The sequence below is a fragment of the Nipponia nippon genome, unplaced genomic scaffold, assembly GCF_047370975.1.
Source record: "Nipponia nippon isolate SJK-2023a ecotype South Korea unplaced genomic scaffold, ASM4737097v1 scaffold_16, whole genome shotgun sequence".
NCBI lineage: Eukaryota > Metazoa > Chordata > Aves > Pelecaniformes > Threskiornithidae > Nipponia > Nipponia nippon.
In genome coordinates, this window is record NW_028262332.1 from 8,341,141 (window position 1) to 8,360,766 (window position 19,626).

The 19,626-nt window shown below is 40.8% G+C and overlaps 2 protein-coding genes across 6 annotated transcripts; one reads left to right on the forward strand and one right to left on the reverse strand.

The window, feature by feature from the left end:
- Nucleotides 1–67: 67 nt before the first annotated feature.
- On the forward strand, nt 68–14,531 carry STKLD1 (serine/threonine kinase like domain containing 1). 4 transcript variants are annotated; one of them, XM_087752678.1, is made up of 19 exons: nt 68–113; nt 810–905; nt 1,385–1,429; nt 2,732–2,806; nt 3,468–3,572; nt 3,782–3,852; nt 4,229–4,344; nt 4,818–4,930; nt 5,032–5,192; nt 5,641–5,771; nt 6,424–6,507; nt 7,861–7,977; nt 8,559–8,693; nt 9,639–9,767; nt 10,903–11,031; nt 11,956–12,084; nt 12,623–12,760; nt 13,089–13,168; nt 14,343–14,531. In XM_087752678.1, the coding sequence occupies exons 2-19, from the start codon at nt 846–848 to the stop codon at nt 14,388–14,390; spliced, it is 1,866 nt and encodes a 621-aa protein (XP_087608804.1). In that variant the 5' UTR covers nt 68–113; nt 810–845; the 3' UTR covers nt 14,391–14,531. The 4 variants fall into 4 exon arrangements, with proteins under 4 accessions (XP_087608804.1, XP_009475259.2, XP_087608803.1 ...); XM_009476984.2 differs by lacking the exon at nt 68–113 and adding an exon at nt 120–314; XM_087752677.1 differs by lacking the exon at nt 68–113 and adding an exon at nt 120–314 and having other exon boundaries at nt 7,888–7,977.
- Nucleotides 14,532–14,542: 11 nt separating this feature from the next.
- On the reverse strand, nt 14,543–19,502 carry REXO4 (RNA exonuclease 4). Of its 2 annotated transcripts, XM_087752681.1 has the most exons (8): nt 19,303–19,502; nt 18,606–18,964; nt 18,168–18,323; nt 17,765–17,958; nt 17,244–17,332; nt 16,627–16,701; nt 15,851–15,925; nt 14,543–15,098 (listed from the first exon to the last, which is right to left on the reverse strand). In XM_087752681.1, the coding sequence occupies exons 1-8, from the start codon at nt 19,492–19,494 to the stop codon at nt 14,997–14,999; spliced, it is 1,242 nt and encodes a 413-aa protein (XP_087608807.1). In that variant the 5' UTR covers nt 19,495–19,502; the 3' UTR covers nt 14,543–14,996. The 2 variants fall into 2 exon arrangements, with proteins under 2 accessions (XP_087608807.1, XP_087608808.1); XM_087752682.1 differs by lacking the exons at nt 14,543–15,098; nt 15,851–15,925; nt 16,627–16,701 and adding an exon at nt 16,730–16,939.
- Between the last annotated feature and the right edge of the window lie 124 nt (nt 19,503–19,626).

The following is a 19,626-nucleotide window of genomic DNA, read 5'->3' on the forward strand; positions in this document are numbered from 1 at the left end:
ACGCGGGGCGGGGCCGCCCCTCCCTGCCGCGCACAACGCCCCGCCCCTCACGCCCTGCCCGCTTAAAGGGGCCGCGCCGCCGGTGGGGGAAACGCCCCCGGGGGGGTCGGTTGGTGGGGATGGTGCCTGCTCCCCGCTTCTGCCTCTGCCCGCGGGTTTATAGCGGCGCTTTTTTGGTCTGATAAGCGAAGCTTTAGGGAAGGGGCTACGCCTGAGGGGCTGCTCTTGCCCTGGGCCTCGGGGTCCCTCCACACCCGCTGCCTGTCCCGCCTCACTGGGAGGCTGGGCCTTGTCCCGCCATGGAGAAATATGAGGTGCTGCCCCAAGGGCCAGGCCCTGCCCGGCGGGAAGGGGGTGGCTGCAGCTTTGTGGGTGCTGTAGGTGGTGCTGGTGTGGGTACATGGCCTTGAGGAGGGGGTGTAGGTACCCCCGGCGGTAGTACCTGGCCACGGGGAGGGGGTGTAGGTGGCCCTGAGGAGGGGGTGCATGGTCTTGGTGAGGGTGTAAGCGGCCCTGAGGAAGGGGCCTATGTGGGCCCAGGGAGGGAAGTGCTGGGGTGTGGGGGGCCCTGGGGAGATGAGGGTGTTCTGGTCAGCAGGGGGGAAGGTCCTGGAGGGGAGGGGAAGGCCTGTGTGCCTCTGGAGAGTTGCGGTGCACATGGGGGTGCCTGTAGTCCTGCCATAGGGAACTGGAGGTGTGTGCTGTGTGGAGGGTGGCTGTGGGAAAGTGGTTTGAAGGGCCTTTCTGCCTTGGCGGTTCTACCACTTGTAGCTGAGCAAGTCCATTAGTGTCTTTCCTCTGCCCTGCAGGTGCTGGAGCAGCTCCAGCCTGGGGCGCTGGGCACTATGCTGTTAGCTGAATTGAAAACAGAAAAGGGTGCGGAGAAGAAATACGTAATAAAGCAGGTGAGAAGGTTGTTGCTAGGAAAACAAGAGTTCACTGGCACATTTGTCATCTCCGTGGGCCCTTCTGATAGTAACAAACGCGTTAGGCAGCTTGGCCACTGCGTAGGAGTAGGCTTACATCTTACTGTGCTGCTGTTTTGGAAATTGGAAGAGTCAGATCAGTTTACTAGAATATTGAGGTTAAAATTGGGAAAGGGGAGCAGTGTATTTAGGTCCATCCAGTGTGTTTTCACCTTAGCTTACTGCTACTTTGACAGTGCAGGAGAAGGACTGGCTAGCTGTCGCAGACTCATTTAAAGCTCTGTTTTTGACTGTCTCCCAACAAGGCTGCTCCAAACATTAGAGATTGGAGCTATCATTGAAAATTTATGCCAATTCATACACAATGTGCAGTTCCCGTCATCTTGGCAAGATTGTTCTGGCTTAAAGTTTGCCTGTCTCTGTATTACAATCTCATCCTTGTCTTTTGTTTGGTGCAGGTTGAATGCATTGAAGAAAAGCAAGCAAATGAGGCCTTGAAGGAGGTATCAGTGCAGTTTTTCTTTACTACTTCACTTAGAAAGACCAAAGTCTTAACAGAGCGAAGTCTTTTATCTACAAGGATTAACTAAGTAAATAGTCAAGATGTAAATCGGGTAGGACTATCTGAGGGGTGTTCTCCCTGCCCTCTGCTTGAGCTCAGGCCAGGATTTTGTAGTAATTCTTCCTACATTTGAATATGTAGATTCAAATGGACAGCCTTTTTCAGGGTTCGTATTTGTTTTGTGCTGAAGACAAAGAGCAAAGCTCATCCTTTTGGCCTTTAAGCTGAAGGAGAACCATGGTCTGTTTATAGTTTATTATTAAGAACTCAATTTCTAGTTAGGATATTTCATTTTATGTTAATTTCTCGGAGTTGGATGGTTTTTGGTGTGAATGATTTGACTGGTTTTCTTCCTTTGTTGCACTTTTTTGTGCAAACTTGTTTCAATGCCTCGAGTAAGAAGCAACATCAGAAATACTATCAAAATACCAAAATTTGTTTCAACAAAATATGTGAAGTAGCACATAATGGATTAGTCTCACTGTCCAGTATGCATGACATCTGCAGCTGAAAATGAGTAAGAATACATGTCTGTACGGATGGTTCATCCCACTCAAGAGAGGTGGCCTCTTTATATTCTGAGATTGGCTTTACTGATAAAGTTTGATCCAATTTCTCTGCTGATGTGTGTGTCTATTGAAATAAATGCAGTTGTGCCAGCTGGGAGCGTGGCTTTTCTTAGTTTTTCTGTTGTGTCTGCACAGCCACAAACACAACTATAGGAGAGTAAGTTGAATTCTTTTTACCTTTCACATCATCAGCAAATTTGCTGAAGAATTGGTAATTGTTAGAGCCTTACGCGGAAACCAACTTCAAGGAGATAAGCATCTTGCTAGTGTCATCATATTTGCTGAGTTTCAAGATTGCATAGGGGTTACTGGAAATAGTGGCTACGCTAGAAAAATCATCTCGACTTTCATATTCTAAGATATGTTTTCAGGTTTGGATATTAGGAACTGAAGAAGGGGGTGGCTTGCATATTATCTCCCTAAGGATCAGTTTTTATCCTTGAATCTTGCAAGGCTATTACAGCATTACACTGAGTAGAGTCTTACTGAAATATTTTCCTTAACTTGACACTTGTGCATGCAAATATATAACAGAGCTTGCACATTGAAAGAATTTGATCAGACATGTGACATGAACAAGTCAGGAACTGGCTTAGGGTATTATTTAAGGTACTTTAAGTGGGAAGGACTGTATAGCTATAGAAAGCTCTCTCTATTTTTTTTATTCTATGCAGGCAATGGATTTGCTAAAACTTCATAATTCAAACATCTGTGCTTACAAGGAATTGTTTGTGACTTGGGATAATGAGGTGAGAATGAAATAGGATTGCTTAAACTGGAACACATGGTTAACGTTGTAGGCATGTAAGCATAAGCATTTTTGCAGGTTTAAATTTGGGGTCGTTTGTGCGAGATGCTAAAAAAGTTATTTGATTTGAAACAAGCCTGATTTTTTTAACTCCCGAATAAACATGCTGAAAAGCTGTGAAGATGTATGGATTGGAGTCCATCACGTGGCAGTATTGCACGCTGACTTGCAGGTTCTGATGTGAATCAGTGTGCAATACTGATTTTCATGCCTGCATGAAAACCCTTTTATAGAAGACTATAGGAAGCTGAAAGCCCTGACTTATTTACTTGCAGGTTTTATTCAGGGCTCAGGCAAAATTTGTGTTGATTTTATGGATGTATATTTGACTTGAATTGTCCCATATGGCTTCAGATAAGATGCTTGATAATGTTTTTTTTTTAAAAAAAAAAAAACCAAAACAAAAAGCCAAACATGCTGTATTTTTAATAAAAGAAAAATAAACGTTGTCTCTTCTGTGAGAGATTGATCCTCTCAGAACACCTTGGTATTGGTGAACATCACACTCACGAGTTTGGCCAAGTGCTCGGTTTTATCTTTCTTACTGGATATGTTATTACCTGCAAACAATTAGACGATTTTGGTGTAATGTTTTGTTACAGATATCATCTCTGTTCCTTTGTCTGGTGATGCAGCACTCAGGCCAAGGCGATCTTTCATCTCTAATCAAGGAAAAAAGGCAGAAGTCAGAAAAAATAACAGACATGGTAAAAAGTACAGCAGAGGCATCTGATTGAACTGACAGAGTCTCAGTGCTTTTATATTTCTTCCTCTATATTCCCTCTTTCTCAAAGTCCTCCCCAAAATCTTCAAAGCACAGTGTTTTGCTGAAGAATGTTTTTGGAAGCTATCTTCCAAAAGATATTTGGAAGCTACTGTCTTTATGTTACGCTTTCATGTATATTCCCCTGAACAGGTGATTCTGAAGTTCCTGGGACAGATGATGGATGCTTTGCTTTATATACACAAACGAAATATTTTCCACAGGTGAGTAGAAATCTTGTTCTCTTTGTCTGATAGGTCATTGTTCTTTGCAGAACAGGCTGTGATGGACAAGGTGTACTTTGTGTATCTAAAACAAGAGACAACTGTTGCATTCTATGTCCAGATAAATCTGTTGCAATTACAAATTTTAAAGCATTTTGCAGTAAAGGAAGAAAATAATTGTATTTCAGTTGATTATCACTTGTATATTTTAAAAAAACCAAACCAAAACCCACAAACAAAAAAACCCCCAACCCCTCACCACCACCCTACCCACCCTCTCCCAAAAAACCCCAAACCTTCTGATGCGTAAAGATGCTGGGAACCTGTATCATTAGACTCTGATTTCACAGGCTGACAGAAAGTATTTGTGTTGCAGAAATCTCAAGCCATCAAACATACTTGTGACTGGTGAAGCATCCTTCATGCTTACCGACTTCAGTACAGAAACACTTATGACAGATGAGATGAAATGGAGAATCAGAGTGGAAGAAAGTAGATATTTGTTTTACTCTTTTTTTTTTTTTTACTTTATTTTTAAAAGATTCAGTTATGGTGATTATTTTTATTCCTCAGAGAAAAATCAGCCAAAGAGGAAAAAATTATCTTCCCTCCCCCTTCTCTGCATTATACTATTTGCCTTCTAAAGTATCACTAGGATATTCATAGGCAGTTGCCTGCAGCATTAATTGTGTTCACAACTGAAAACTATAGACATGTCTGTAACAGATATGGTTGGAATCCTTTTTAGCTTGATACATATGCAGTAACATCTTAGAAAATTGTTTATTAGTTATAGTGTGTTTCTTAGTCTTGTGGCATATCACCAGTAAAAAAAGTCTAATCTCTGCAGAATATCTCAAAATTATTTTTAGACATAAAGCAATTGCCTGCAGTGCATGCATGTGCAAGCAAAAACTGTATAGTACAATGTCAGCAACGTTACCATATGATTCTTATTTCAACAGATAGCAAGTCTTGGATGGCTCCAGAAGCATTTGATTTTTCTTTTACTGAGAAATCTGACGTCTGGTCTCTAGGTTGTATTCTGCTTGACATGACGACCTGCCCTGTTCTGACTGTATGTAATAATGTTTCATTATAGATTTAAAATGTCATTGGCCCACCAGGATACCTGTAAACAAGCATGTGAAAGCTCTTCTGATACCATACTCTTTACAGGCGGAAGAGATAACTTCATTACTGCAGAATATTAGACAGGATACCAGCTGTCTTGAGGGAGTTCTGACACTAATGCAAAATGGAGATAACAGCTCTTTGCCTTTATTTCCAATTTTATTTATGATGCTACAGATTCAGCCCAGCATGAGACCCACAGCAAAGTAAGTTCTGGATGCTTTCCCTTTGGTTTTTTTGTCCTAAACCCACCTACCTTCACAAAGATGGGAATGTTAGCTGAAAGAGATTGAGTCAAGGTTGCTGATCTTACTGCCTCGACAAATTGAGTTATTAAACAAGTCAAAGACTTGGTGTTCGTTCAGAAGTGGGCATTCTGATACGCGTAGGTGTCCTGTTTTGAAGAGTTGCATTATAAAATCATGTACGCAATTTTACAAGCCATTAACTTGAAGCCTAAGCATGGCTTGTTTAATGTAAGCTCTTTCATTAACTGTTTTGAAGTAGATTGTGTAAGTTCTGTCAAAAATAATCCAGTCTTCAAAGAAGTATTGTTAGCTTTTTATATCAAAATGAAACAAAGCCTGTAGATTTTTTTTTTGTAACTTAGCAGTTCTAACTTACTGATACGGCTTTTGTCTCTTGTAATTCTAGGGATCTGACTGATGTCCCATTTATTAGGGAATGCCTGACTGTTGCTGGTGTCTCTTTAGTAAATCTGAAAAAGTCTTTGCCTCCTAAAATAATAGATGTTCTCCTTGAGGGAGGAATCGAAAGTATTCTAGGTAATAAGGAAAATAAGATTAACGTAATGGTGATTTTCATAGGAAATAAACACATATGTTTTCCAGTCAGCATATATTCTAGTTGAAAATGAATTATTGGACATTCATTTTACTTGAAATAATATGGGATGCTGTTTGGAGGAAGGATCACTATATAGCCTTTTCTATAACCTCCTAAGATTACCAGCCATACCTACTGCACAAGTTACATGGGGTCAGAGATCATAGCTCAGAAAACTGGGGAGCCCCACTTATTTTGTCTGCATTCTAACATGTTTGCCAATTTATGCCAACAAAGGATCTGTTTCGTTATTTTCCTTCTAAGCAAGGAAGATATTATCTTAATCTGAAAAGGCTATCAGAATAATGCATTTAAAGCCCCTGTCCCTGCTCTGATTTAATCTTCCAGCAGGTCCCCAAAATATATAATGACAAATACACAGATTATAGAGGTGAATCATAACACTTTGTAATATTTAAATGTTTGAAGCATGAGGGGAAAAGTTTTTCTCTTTTCGACAATCACAAATTACATTATTTTCATTTATATCAATTCACATCTTGCACAAAATAAAGAAAAATAGAGAAAACTTGAATGCTTTTTATAAGCATTTGTATCAAATAGTTAGAAGAATTTTCTTGTTTTATGTAGAATTCATGCAGGCTTTCTGGGATATAGAAGCAGTACAGGCTGAAGGCATTCAGCACCTGGCCACCTTTGTAAGAGATAAAAGTGGTAAGGCGCTATTTTATTACTTTATTTATTCTGCTCTTTCCTTACACTTTGAGATAATAGGAAGAGGAAAACATTCTCATGGCAATAAAGAAGAATGAAATTGCCCTCTTCCTGTTTCTCATTTTTGGATCGCACTGGAATAGGCCACTAGTTGATGTGATTGTGTTGGTACTTGTTTAGTAAATGCTTTTGTTGAACAGCAGAGGTGTTTTACTGGATAAGAAAAATGGGCACTGGAAAAAAACTTAGTGATATTTTAATTGGCAGCAAAGGTGAATTGGCAAACTGACATTTGAAGAAGGTAATTCATATCAGCGCTGGGGCAACTTGGGGGTAATGCCTAGGGCTATATGACTGATAGAGCAAAAGGAAGCGGCGTGTGTCTAGTTTCTGTGTGTCTAGTCAAGCTGTGTGCGAAGACTGTCTATTTTCTCCAGCATCTGCACATTTTTCAGACTAATCTTTCAGATCAAGATTAATATTTTCAAAGTACCATGTTCACTCAGTTACAAAACACGCTGCCATTTGGTAGTGATAGCATTTTAATGCTGGCATTGGCTTATGATGTTAAAACACAGGGGTGTTCATATCTGTAATCAATAAGGAAACAGAATAATTTGTTTTTTTCCTTAGAGTTACCTATATCTTTAACTCTGTTACTGAAGAAATCTTTACTCAGTAATACAGTGGGCTTTGGTTATAAATAACAAAATGAATGCATCTTTGTGATTTGTCATTCAAACCTATTGACAGCAATACAAGGTTGTGCACACATCTGACTGACTTGTTTGGCACTTTTACACCGTGGCTTACCACTGATGCTCACATCTTTGAAGGTGCTCAAAATGGATCCCTAAAAACCATCCAGTGTTTCCTCAACAGTTTGTCATGTATTTCTGGATTCACTAATAGCTGTATTAGCTATTCCAAAAGCTCAAAGTCTTCCTAGAACGAGGAGGCCTGGTGAAATACTTTCCTCCACAGGTTCTGAAAAGCATGGCTTTGGGCTTGTGCACAGTGTTCTGCCCCACGGCTTGCTACATGACCAGTGAACAGTGCCAGTGTGACTTAATGAGGAATGTGCTGGCTACACTTGGCTTGCATAGCCTTGCAGCTGTCTTTAATAAGAGACATTTCCCATAGAGACTGCAAAATTCACTCTGCATTGTTCTGTCTATACTTGCATTTTGTTCTCTTTGATTCAAGAATGTTGTTCTGCCATATCACGCTGTCCATAGGGACTCAAATTTATTTGAAACTGGAACTCCTCCTGTGTTTTGGAGCCTAGATACCCACTGAGCATTTTAAGCTGTGTAACTGAATGTTGTCTCAAATAATTTCTCTTCCATACAGCCTTGCCCTATCTGTTGACATTCACAGAATTGATTGCTTTTGCCATGAAGACTCATGTAAATTCTCTCAAGTTACAAGTAGACGGTTGCAGTTTATTGCTTGAAATTCTTAGTCAAGGTACAGTTATGAGACTTCCAACTTATGCTGGCCTATCTCTTGTAAAGTCAGATGTAGTAGATAAGGTTTGAAATGGGTTCAGTAATGATTTTGGGGGATAAATGTAAAATAATAGAGGAATTTAACCAGCATTAATAAGAGTCTGGATTCTCGTGGACTTTCTTCAGGACTGGCATACATGAATTCTGTGTTGGTGCTCATTTTAAATACAGGCTACTGATTGTAGGCTACCAAGTTTATTTTCATGTTATGTAGATTGTTACTAGACTATATAAATAAGAGACTCAGTGCTCTGATATTTGAATTTCAAAGCATAAAAGTGTAGAATACTTTCTGGTTTCTTGTGTTGTCCCTGCTGTCATTTTCTTGGCAATTTACCCCAGTAACACCTGATGATGATACAAGATTAAAAATAGTAAGAATTGTGTTTCAGAAGAAGAAAATTTAAAGTCACTTTTGGATTTGCTATGTGAAGAAATGCTGTTAATTGAATGTTTTACTTATGCTGGCAGCAGGGGGTTCAGACTTCATTCAAAGCCACTGAAATCTCTTTGTTCTGTTCAAATATTTACTTTTGACAGCTCTAGAACAGGATGTGGTGATGGCCCTGGATGAGAATGTGACCAGCTCTCTGTTAGAGACAGTGAGAAAACACTCTGAAAATGAAGAGTTACTTTTGTTGGTCTGCACGTTATTGATGATGATTTCAGCCAGCGGTGGGTCACCTTGTTTATTTTTGGGGAATATTCTTATGTTTCTACTTTTATAATCTAATCCAAGATATAACGCAGAACTCGTGACTTCACTGAGAGATGTGGATGTCTGTAGGTATTAGTTTAATAGTGGTAATATTAGTAAGAGTGACTGGATATTGGTAAGATAACACTCCTGAAAGTATAAGATACACTGCTGAGGCTTCAGGTACTTATAGAATTGTATCTATTAGAGTGGTCCTGTATCTCATCTTGTTTTGGAAACCAGTACAAACTGTGCAAATAGCAGTGCTTGGGAAAACGAGGGCACAGAACCTGGATTCTATTTTTGGCTGTGCCATGGTGAATTGAAACCATTCTACCTAATTTCTCTACTTTGTTTTTTCTCCTGAGATTGTAATTGTTAAACATTTATAGTATTATTTACTCGTTTTCAGTGTCAGTTCAACAGTTATCAGAAGACTGGTTTTATAAATGGTTACAGAAGGATTTAGCAGCAAGGCAATAATCGTAAAAAAAAAAAAAAAGGGGGGGGGGGGAGTAAAAGTGTCACGTACAAATGAATTTACCATCTAAGACCAAACTATTTTTATACAGTGTTTCCTAATTCTGAAGTGGAGGTAGCTTGAATTGCTAAATTGCAAACATTCGAAAAATAATAATTTATATCCTCTCCGTTCCTTTTCTGCTCTGTAAATTTCAGACCTGTAAGGAAAAAGGATGGCCAAACATCCGTTTGAAAGGGTCACTTGTGCTAAACACTATGCTTAAGTGCATCTTGTTAAAGAATTCAGTCTGTTCTCTTACTTTCTTTTGTCTGGCTGATGGTATCATGTTACTGGCTTGTTATCAGTGTTTAAATATGGTTAGTAGTGCTGTCTGTTTTGAGGACAGTGAGTGGGACAAAAATAACAGATTCTATAGAATTTCTTTTTCTGTGTTTTTCAGAAGTTACTGCAGAGAATCTAAGGAAAGTTGGAGTAATTCCAGACCTTCTGTCAATTTTAAGGAATTTTCTTCATAATGAAAAGATCTGCTTCTCTTGCTGTGGAGTTCTCTGGAGCTTGGCTGTGACTGGTAAGTAGAACACAGCAAGTATTGTGCCTAGACTCATGTGACAAAGGCAGCAGGTATTGTGCCTAATTGAGTTCAGACATTCCTGTCACTGGGACTGGATTTTTCTTCTTTCTCCCATTCTGGAGGGATGTCTCCACAGCCCTCCTAGAATAACTTCAAGTGATCTGGAGTGAAATCAGAGAAAACTAAAAACTAATGCAGGCTTTTCAGCAACCCTTTTGGTGATAAGGTGTTGAAGTCAGATCTTTACTGTTTAGGCCAAGGTGTGGCTTATGAACAGACTGTCAGAAAGGAAAGGGTTCCACACAGCTACTGGTTTCTCAGTCATGTGGTTTTGTTCTGCTCTTAGCAGAGGGAGTGCAGTGCAAACAGCATATTATATTAGGTATCAGAATAGCGTTTGGAATTAATAGCATCTTATTTCTTTGCATCACACTTCTCTTGCCAGCACTGGGCTAAATCTTGAGTTGGACATCTCCTAGAGACTTGCTTTTCCAAAAGAAATGTGTTTGGCAAGGTGGCAAGTGTGCTCCTCCCTTTGCCTTAGAACTAAACCAGCATCATCCCACAGTGTTGGAGAGCCACGGGTGATTGCTTGAGCTGACCCCTTCTTACGAGACCACGCTGGGAGTTTTTTAGGTGATTTGTTTCTGTGACATGCTCTTGTATAGGCGCGTGGTGTTCTAATCGTCAAGGAAGGCTGAGAGCACAGAATGCACAATTGAACTTGGTGTGTTTTATTCCTTCTGTGCAACAAACCACCCATTTGATTTATGTGACCAGCTAAATATCCATCCTGCTGACCGTATTCTGTCAAAAAGGTGGTTATTTTTGGAGGTTTCTTGCTGTGATCCCCATGTATAATTTAACTGGCAAAGAAAACTAGTTCCTGGAGAAGTTCAGCTTTCTGCAATAAACATTACTATTTATTAGTGCTGTAAAATTTGATTTGTTTTTGTACATTTTAAATTCCTTCCCTTTACTGTTGTCCATACTAAAATAATGTTGCATTACTCCAATGCCATCACCCATTAAGGTTTTAACTGATATAATTTGACATACAATGTGCTTATGATATTATTACTTGGTTAAGTAACTCTGCTCGATGCATTTCCTTTTTGTCATGGTAATTCAGAGAATAATGTAGACCAAGCATTGCTGGAAAGTGCTGTCCCCGTTATCTCTGCGGTCCTTCAAGAGCACCTCCAGAACGGAGCAGTTACGGAGTCTGCTTGCTCGGCTCTATGGGCATTGTCACTCCAAGGTGTGTTTTCCCAGCCTTCTTGTCCCCTGTGCACGGAAAAGGCTAGTATATGCCACACACGTCTGTCTGTTGGTGGTGATACTCGACATACAGGCTGCGTGGCCTTAGCCGGCTCTGCAGATGGCAGCAGAGTTAGGAACTTGCATCCTCTCTTAACCAGTCTCCCATGCACTTGCTCCCTAACACTCCCTAATGAAGCTATTTTTGAGCCGTAGCAATTACAGAACGAGATACTGCTGGTGCGTACTGTAACGATGGGCAGCTACAAGAACCTTGTTGTGCAGAGCATTCTCTGGCTTTTCTTTTAAGACCAAGAATCCTGTTTGTGTTACTCCTTTGAACGCAACATTAATGTTGTGCAGCGTGGGCTGGGAGGCTTGTTTTTATGCCATTTGCTTTGTAAATTGGGAACAATATTTCAGATTAAAAAATAGAATGCATATCTCTTTCATTATCATGTGCACCAAGAAATGCATCCTTGCAGCACTACTCTATCTTATTTCTTCCTCATGCAAGAATGTTGCCATATGTTCACCTGCTGCCCTGCGTTTATGCCATCGTTCCACTAGGAAGAGCTGATTAAAACACCCCAAGGAATCTCATTTCTAGTACCTAGCTTCAGAATAGGTTGGGTATTCAGGACTCTCTGTTCCTTTTGATTTGGAGAATGAAGGGGAATCTGGACATAGAAAACGTATCAGAAATTTCTCCTAGACCCCTGGATCAACTCATGATAAGACTTTATTGGGCCTTTTTTACTGCAATACAGGTTTTCACGTGCTTTCTTTGTAACTTTTATCGCATAATTAAGAAGTAATTTCAGAAACAGGAGGCAGAAGTTGAAATGCTGATGAGTGTTTTAAGACTTTTGAGTATATTGAAGTTTTGGGATTTTGTGTGGTGTGGTTTTTTTTTTTTTTAAAGGTTGCCTAACTGACAATGAATATGAGCCCACAACAGCGCTTCTGCTGGAAGCGCTCAGGATGAACCTAGAAAGACCGGTGCTGGTGAAGAATGCCTGCCTGGCATTAGCAAGCCTTCTAAGGCTGTCTGGTAACATTCAGCAATTCTTTGTTTATTAATTGCAAATCGCTCAGAAGTGGATGTTTCTGTATAGTTCAAGAGTTCACGGTGGGATTGGCGTTTGCTCTCCCAAGTTAGTATTTTCTTGCAGGACTAGAAGAGGAAATAGTGAAACTGGAGGTGTGAAAATTTTTTTCTTCCCATGGACCCAGCATGCATGTAGAAGAAGTATTAGATCAGCACAATCTGATCCATTAGTAACTTGAGTGTTTTATTACTTGCTTTACAATGAAGTTGTTTCAACTGTGTAAATGGGTAGAACTCAATCAATGCGAAAACAGTGAACATGAAAATATCACTTCTGCCATGCATGACAGTGTTGGCTGTGTATATGGTCTTCTACTTGTTGCCCACATATGCTTTAGAATAGCTTTTAGGAGGGCTGAAAATAATGGACATGACTTCCTGGAAAAATATGACGTGTGTGCTAGCTGGAGCAGGGGACTAGAAAGCAGATCATGCAGTCTGCAGCTACCAATTAGCCCAGCAGTGTTTGTCTCCCTTTCAGAAATATCAGCTTTGAGATTTATAATGGATTCAAAAGGCAGTGGAATAAACCTGATCAAAGATGCCTACCACCTTCACTTCGATGATCCAGAAGTGGTAGAAGATATCAGCGTGCTGATGAATGAGATGGCTCAGTACGGTGAGATGGTGGTGGTGGTTGTCAAGTCTCTTTCCTCTCCCTCACCCCCAAAAGACAGCAAAGAGAACCGTAACAGCAGCCGCTCAGGGGCGTGGTAGTTGCCCTCAGGAAAGACTTACTATATATCTGAGAAAGGAGCATGAATTGGAACTGAGTTAGTCCCACTTACTTTTGAATAATTATAAATGCCCCTCTGATGTTATAATATTATAACTTCATCTTATCTTGCCTTGTTTGTGTAGATCTATCCCCTCCCTGCTCTCCTTTAGCTCCTGCTGAAACCACTGGCAGTTGTAACCATAAATTATCCTGTTCCTTTACATTACAGATGACGTTGTGCTGGATATGCTGTCCCAGAAAATGGAAGAACTGCTGTCTGAAATAAAAAGCCGTTTTCCATCTAGCACGGTATGTAGAAGTCACTGTGATAATAAAGGGTGGATGCTTAGTACGTTATTTCTGGTTATGGATTTTATCATTCTTAAATAGCTGGAATTACATAGTGCAGAAATTTACAGAATTATGTGTATATGGGGTGAAGAATGAGTTCGTAAGAATATTTCGAACTATGGAAAATGAGTAGTTAGAAGGTTTTTTTTCTTTATGCTGTAATTTTTTAAAACTATGTTCTGGTCTCTTGCAACATTGCATTGCATTAATTTACTACATTCTTCATACTAAAACAGGCTAAAGTTTACAGGAATAAAGCATAAGTATATTACATCCAATTATTTTTGCTTTATAAGTGACATCCTTAAAAAAAAAAAAAAAGAAAAAAACCAAAACAAACAAGCAAACAAAAAACCGCCAAAAAAACCCCACAAAACCAACAAAATAAACCCTTGTGACAGTTTGCCTGAAGATTTAACTTGTATTAAATTCCAACAAGTAGTCATATTGGAAAAAAAACCTGTTGAAACACCAGAAACAGCAAAGTTATTCAAGCTGTTTAATGTGTGACGCTAATATTTCCTTTGCAATGGCTTGTTGTCAAGAAACCAGTAATTAGAAGTTTGTTCAGCAAGCCAATAAAACTGGTTAGTCTTATAACCTTGCTCTTTTTAGTTATGCATTTAGCCTGCTTACATAATTTGTCTCCGAGACAGTTACACGCAAACTTGTTCTCCAGTGTCTCCTGCAGGCATTGCCTGCACCATTTTAATGAATGCTGCAGCTATAAGGTAGCGCAGGAAAAAAAGAATTACAAAAGAGAAGAAAGCTCCCTCTTCTGTTGTAAATGTAATTTGTTGTTCCCAGTGTCCCCTCCTGACGGACAGCACAGACAGACAAGACCAGAACACTCTCATTCTGGCAACAGAGTGTGTGACATGCAACTGTTAAATCTCTGAAATCCATTGTTACCTTCCAGTATCCCTTTAGATTATTTAAATCACAGCATTAGTATTCAGTCTGGTAATTACGGTTGCTTTGGATTTTGCAGCATCAGACCCTACCTATGTTTAAAACACCACTCACTTTAAAGGCCTATGTTAGACACAGTGTTTTTATTAATAAGTGAATATAAAAATAAGTGAAGCAACAAGGTAATCTTCTATTTGACAATTCTCACATTTCTCTCCAGGAGATAATGACCCTTGTGGATGCAACGCTTTTGAAACTGCAGAAGTAAAAGAAAAACTTTTTGTATCAGAACAAGACTTGTACACTTCGGGTTCAGATATAAAAGCTTGGATCCTCCAGAAATATTTTTAAAGATTTTTCTCACCAGGAAGATTAATATTGGGCCAGTCATAATACATAAACAGTTATATGTTCTGTTGATTTAGGTACCACAACTGTGAGACTAACAGCAGTAATGAAGAATTCACCTTACTTTGTAGACTTTAAAATCTTTGAAATAAAGATTTTTAGTCTTGGGAGTTTCAGCAAAGCAGTGACAGCTTCTTGGTTCATCTATTGTAATTTAAAAACACTTTTTTTTTTTTTAACTTATTCAGTGTGTATTTCCTTTGCAGAAACTGAACCGATTAAGTACTTAACCAATGCAGGCATTTGTTTAAACACGGTAGTAGGCATTAGACACAGGTACCATCCAGAGGAGATGCTAGCAGTATTCTTGTATGGCAGCACTCCCATACCAGGTTAGGGAGTATTGTTCAACCAAGTGACTGATTCTATACAGTAGCTGCTGTCAGTTCTGAGTTCTCTCTACATTTGCCCTGGAATGTGACATGAAACCAGCAAATGCTGCAGATGAAAACACAGTTAGAATCATTCAAGTTTTAGAATTTTTGTTGTTAGATTTGTTCTTAAGAGCAGCTTCCCATTTCTTTTTCTCTAAGGTGTACAGTCTCATAGCTGCTTGTGCATCCTGAATCTAAAAGAGAACAGAACAAACAGGAGGCTTAATGAAACGTAGCTGACGTGGTTTAAGAACATTATTCTTAATAAGCAGCTAAATCTTCCATCATTTTAATGTATCCTTTCAATTGACGTTTCATGATCTCTTTCTAGATTTAGGTTCTGTGACTAGCGGCAAGGGGATGAGTATCTGTTCAGAGTGCAGGGCCCACCACAAGGCTATGCACCTCTCCTTCTGATTGTGACTTGGAAAGCCGTAATGAAAAATACTCTTGACACGGTATCTTGGAGATACCCTCACAATTTGCCCTGCCTTTTCAGTTCATTCCTCTGGTATATCCTCCTGTCCCCTGAAAGAAAGGAACTAACTGCTGAGATTCAGTAGTAGGCTCTCACATGATTTTATCCAACCTGCCATGGTAGAGTGGTGCAGAATGCTGCTTTTAAGGTAAGCAGTCAATACTTGAGAATTACTTTTTTCCCTGGGGATCTTAAAATAACAAGAACTAATATTTAAACAAAATACAGTTGACTTGTGCAAATGAAGTTTATGAAAATAAGGAAACAATCCAAGGGGTATGAGAGACGTAACAGTCAGCAAGCTTGGATGGCAATCTTACTGCATGCTGGAGTCCAAGCAGAGCTTGCTGACTTCCATTGAGAGGCTGGAGGGAAGCCACAGCATTTGGGATTGAATCCAGATCCTAGAGCGAACGTGTAGTACCTTGTTGATGTACCCCAAAATGTATGTTCTGATGAGATACATACCGAGCAGTGCTCCGACGTCTGCACTTGAACATTCAGCAGTCTCTCACAGAGCAGTTTCAATGATGGTCGTCCATTCTAGAAACAGAAAAGAGAATCATGCTGTCTCACACTACTTGAAATATATATATATAGACGTGTGTATATATATAAAAATATTGGTTTAAGTGTACTCCTCAATAAAGTGTAGCACATGTCAGCTTCTACTGGTGAACTGTCAAGAAGAATTAATGAGTTATGAGATTTATGCATGCACTGCTGAGTGGATTTCCTGTGTATTACCATAACCCTAAGATTTATGTTTGGGGTGCTTTGTTGTGAAAAAGAAAACCTGAGTATATAGTTACGAAACTTAAAATATCTCCTTATCTGAACCTTTACTCCTGCAGTCTAAGCAGAAACTTGAAGCCATCTATTTTTTTATATCCCTATGTACATGATACTATTAAGAAGATCACATAAGCTGGACTGTAAGTAGAACTGTACCGTCTTCGTTCCTATCCAGAAAAGCATTATGAAGAACATGCAAATACTAAAGAATGGGCGAGCCACTGAGTTTTGTGCACAGGTATTACTGGTAATGTTTGTACTGAATTAAGTAACTGATCGATATATTTCAAACACTAAGTAAGCGTTCAACTAGACTAATACTTTCAAACGACAAAAAGCAGGCATCCCTGTTTCAGGTAGGGGCAAGTGGAGGAGGAGTGCGCTAGCAGCTGGCAGTCAGCAGCTCGAGAGTCGGTTAATTGAGGTGCACCTTCCCGTCAGTTCCTTACCTTGACTCTCTGTCTGAAAGGCTTGTATCTTTGTGTGTCACGTATTTTCTTCTTAGGATGATCAAGAAATAGGACCTAGAAGAAATTACATTTCCAGTCCAAAGCGTGCTGTTGCATGGAGATTTATACCCAGTTCAAAACCATGAATGGACAAGACCAAGATCATCCAGACGCTGGCTGGATTCAAGAACCACAGTTCTGCTTAGCGTGAGAAACAGAAATGAATCCGGAGGCACCACCTGTAGAGACTACCTGCAGTGCTGGTACAGCATGACATAAGGTACTTGTCTCTGGTACGGACCAGACTGCTGGCCTTTGGGGATGAAGCAAAGCATGCAAATAGGTTTTTTTTCATCATTCTGTTTCTTTCCTGTCTCTTTAGTAAGCAGATCGGTGCCATTAGCAACAGAGTTTGGAAGTTGAACTTTAGTGGGCAAGTGACTAGGGCTATACTTGGTACAGCATGAAATGACAAGAAACTGAGATAACAGTAGTTATAGCTGTAGTTTCTAGGAGTTTAGGTAGGTTCATCTGACCCAGAAAGATGTATTAGAAATTTAATCAATCTTAAATTTTTGGAGCCTTGTATTGAAAATAACAAGTCTGCAGCCATGTACCTTTAGGTCATTGCGTAAAGCATGTCCAACTAAAATCCTTCCATTCAAGATGTCAGCGACCTCCTTCTGAACTGTTTTAAAATCTTCACCTAAAAATACCACACGATGAAACACTTTCCATTAGATGCATAAGACAACTAAGCAAGCTACAGTTAAAACACGGCATCTTTTTTATGAAGGCAATCGTATCCTTGGGACTGTAGTTATACAAATTTGTACAGTACACTAAATCCTCTGCTTGTTCCAAGAGCATAGAGAATTCCATAAAGTGCACAGCGCTAAAAGCAAGTAAACTTTGTATTATTCCCACACAGTAATCCACAAGTTAATTTCTTCTAGGGCATTAGTGACTACTCTGTAAAAGTACTTCTTCCCACGATTTTTCTTAGCATTCAGACTACATTTTATTTTCCATTTCCCAAAATAGGTCTAACTTTTCCAAGCTCAGCCAACGAGGCTTCTGTGATAGCCTGTTAAATTTTCCCTCCCTAAAGAACATTTTGGGGGAAAAAACCTCCTACCTGTACTTATATTCTCAGGGCGTATGCCACTAACAGCTGTTCTGTAATCAGTCACCTCTTCTGTAGGCTTGACATACTTGTCATAAATGCATTTTCCAAATTGGTTCACGATGGACACACGAGCCACAATACTGTCTTCACCCTTGGGTCCCACTCCCACCATCTCACAGTCCATGGCTACAGCGCGCGTCAGCCTAAAAGACAAAGGACAACTTGGTGACACCTCTGTTACAGGGACCGCACAGGGGAGTTCGTGTGTTGATACGAATGGGGAAAACTCGGCATTTTGTCTGTCAACAGACTCGTGGAGATGTCAGCTTACGCTGTGCACCTGCAAATCACAGTTATTAGAAGATAATCTTGATGGCTCTACTGCCATCCTTCCCGCTGGAACGCTACTCACCCTTCGGAAGCCTTTTCTTTAACCAGCACCTGCTCCACAGACTGTCTGGATTGGCCTGTTTCGAGTCCCAGATTTCTTCTAGCAATTTTTGCTGCTTCAGGTCCTATTGCTGCTTCAATATCTTTTGGATCAACGTCATCAAACCAGATTTCAGCCCTGATAAGTACAGATTTAATTACATATAACAGCCTTAAAGTGGTCTTACATCTTTATATCTTTATTTTTTAAATTAAGAAATCAGCTCTGTGAAAACTAGTCTAGTACTGTCACCTATGCAGGTTTGTTGCTATATCTAAGGAGCAGGGGCAGCATGTGTCTTATTTCTCCCAAAATTTAGTCTGGAAGAGTGCAGCTGTTTTGAATGTACTGCTCTGTGCTCCTTAGGTACACTTCCCAAATGAAATATTCACATGCATGTATGATGCCTGAAGTACTCACTCTTTGGGTTGCTGCTCCGCGTGTTCTTCAGCTTTCCTCCTCTTATGTTTTATATCACCTTTCTCCTTTAAAATATTGCCACTTTTCTTTTTTTCTTTGCAGCCTTTTCCGTCGCTTTTGATGCCATTTAAATTTTTATCTGTTGCAGCCCTCTTGGATTTTGGCTTAGCCAAAGGAGGACTGTCTTTAGCAGAACCATTGTCCGTTTTATTTGTGGGTTTGGCCTTTACCACATTCCTGTTCCCGTTGATAGCTGGAACTTCTTGGCTATTTTCCACTTTGAGCGGATGCTTCTTTTTAGGGTATGTTTGACATGTAGAGAGGGACTCGTTGGAGCTATTTGCCTTTTGTTTCAGGAGCTAAAATGACAAAAAAAAAAAGGAAAAAGGATTATCTCCCTCTGTTTCTGACCCCGCCATTGTTCCCGAGGGCTCCTGGCGTTCTGCCTCAGTGCCAGCTGGCCCTGCACTCTCCAGCCCTAGGGGAATTACCTGCAACGTGCCGTCCCAGATGCCTCCCTGCAGCACTTTATTTATTGACACAAAGATTATTTTTTTTTTTTAATTACCACATACAACGTGGGGCTGCCTTCAGAGAGTGACAGCATGGCCCCGGCCCTCCCCGGCTGGCTTCCCCGGCCCAGACGCCCGGGGGATGGCTCCGGCTCGCCCAGGCTCGTCTCCCCGGTTCCCCTCACCTCCTGCAGCGCCTTCCAGTTGGAGGAGAACTCCCGGGGGCTGCGGGGGGGAGCCGCCGCCACGGCGGGGCCTTTCGGCGCGGCCCCCGTCGCCGCTTCCCCGTGGCCGCGCCAGACCTTCCTCCTCCTCCTCCTGCCCTTCCCGCGGGCCGCGGCGCTCGGCTCCGGCTCTGCGGGGCTCTGCTTCGCCATGGGCCCGACCCCTCCGCGGGGCCGCCGGGGCGGGGGAAGCGGGTCCCAACCGGGCCGGGGCTACGGCTCCCCGCCACGCCGGGACCGGGACCGAGTAGCGCCGCACCGGCCCGGCGGGGAACGGTGACCCGC

What these genes read in the sequence shown, in the direction of transcription:
- STKLD1 (XM_009476984.2), top strand. An exon ending in AAACGAAATATTTTCCACAG is followed by an intron (nt 3,853 to 4,228) that starts GTGAGTAGAAAT and finishes TTTGTGTTGCAG; the next exon opens with AAATCTCAAGCCATCAAACA. An exon ending in AGGAATCGAAAGTATTCTAG is followed by an intron (nt 5,772 to 6,423) that starts GTAATAAGGAAA and finishes TGTTTTATGTAG; the next exon opens with AATTCATGCAGGCTTTCTGG.
- REXO4 (XM_087752681.1), bottom strand. Translation starts at nt 19,494, where the DNA reads ATGGCGAAGCAGAGCCCCGCAGAGCCGGAGCCGAGCGCCGCGGCCCGC. An exon ending in CCCTGAGAATATAAGTACAG is followed by an intron (nt 17,333 to 17,764) that starts GTAGGAGGTTTT and finishes TGGTATTTTTAG; the next exon opens with GTGAAGATTTTAAAACAGTT. An exon ending in AGACGTCGGAGCACTGCTCG is followed by an intron (nt 15,099 to 15,850) that starts GTATGTATCTCA and finishes GTTCTCTTTTAG; the next exon opens with ATTCAGGATGCACAAGCAGC.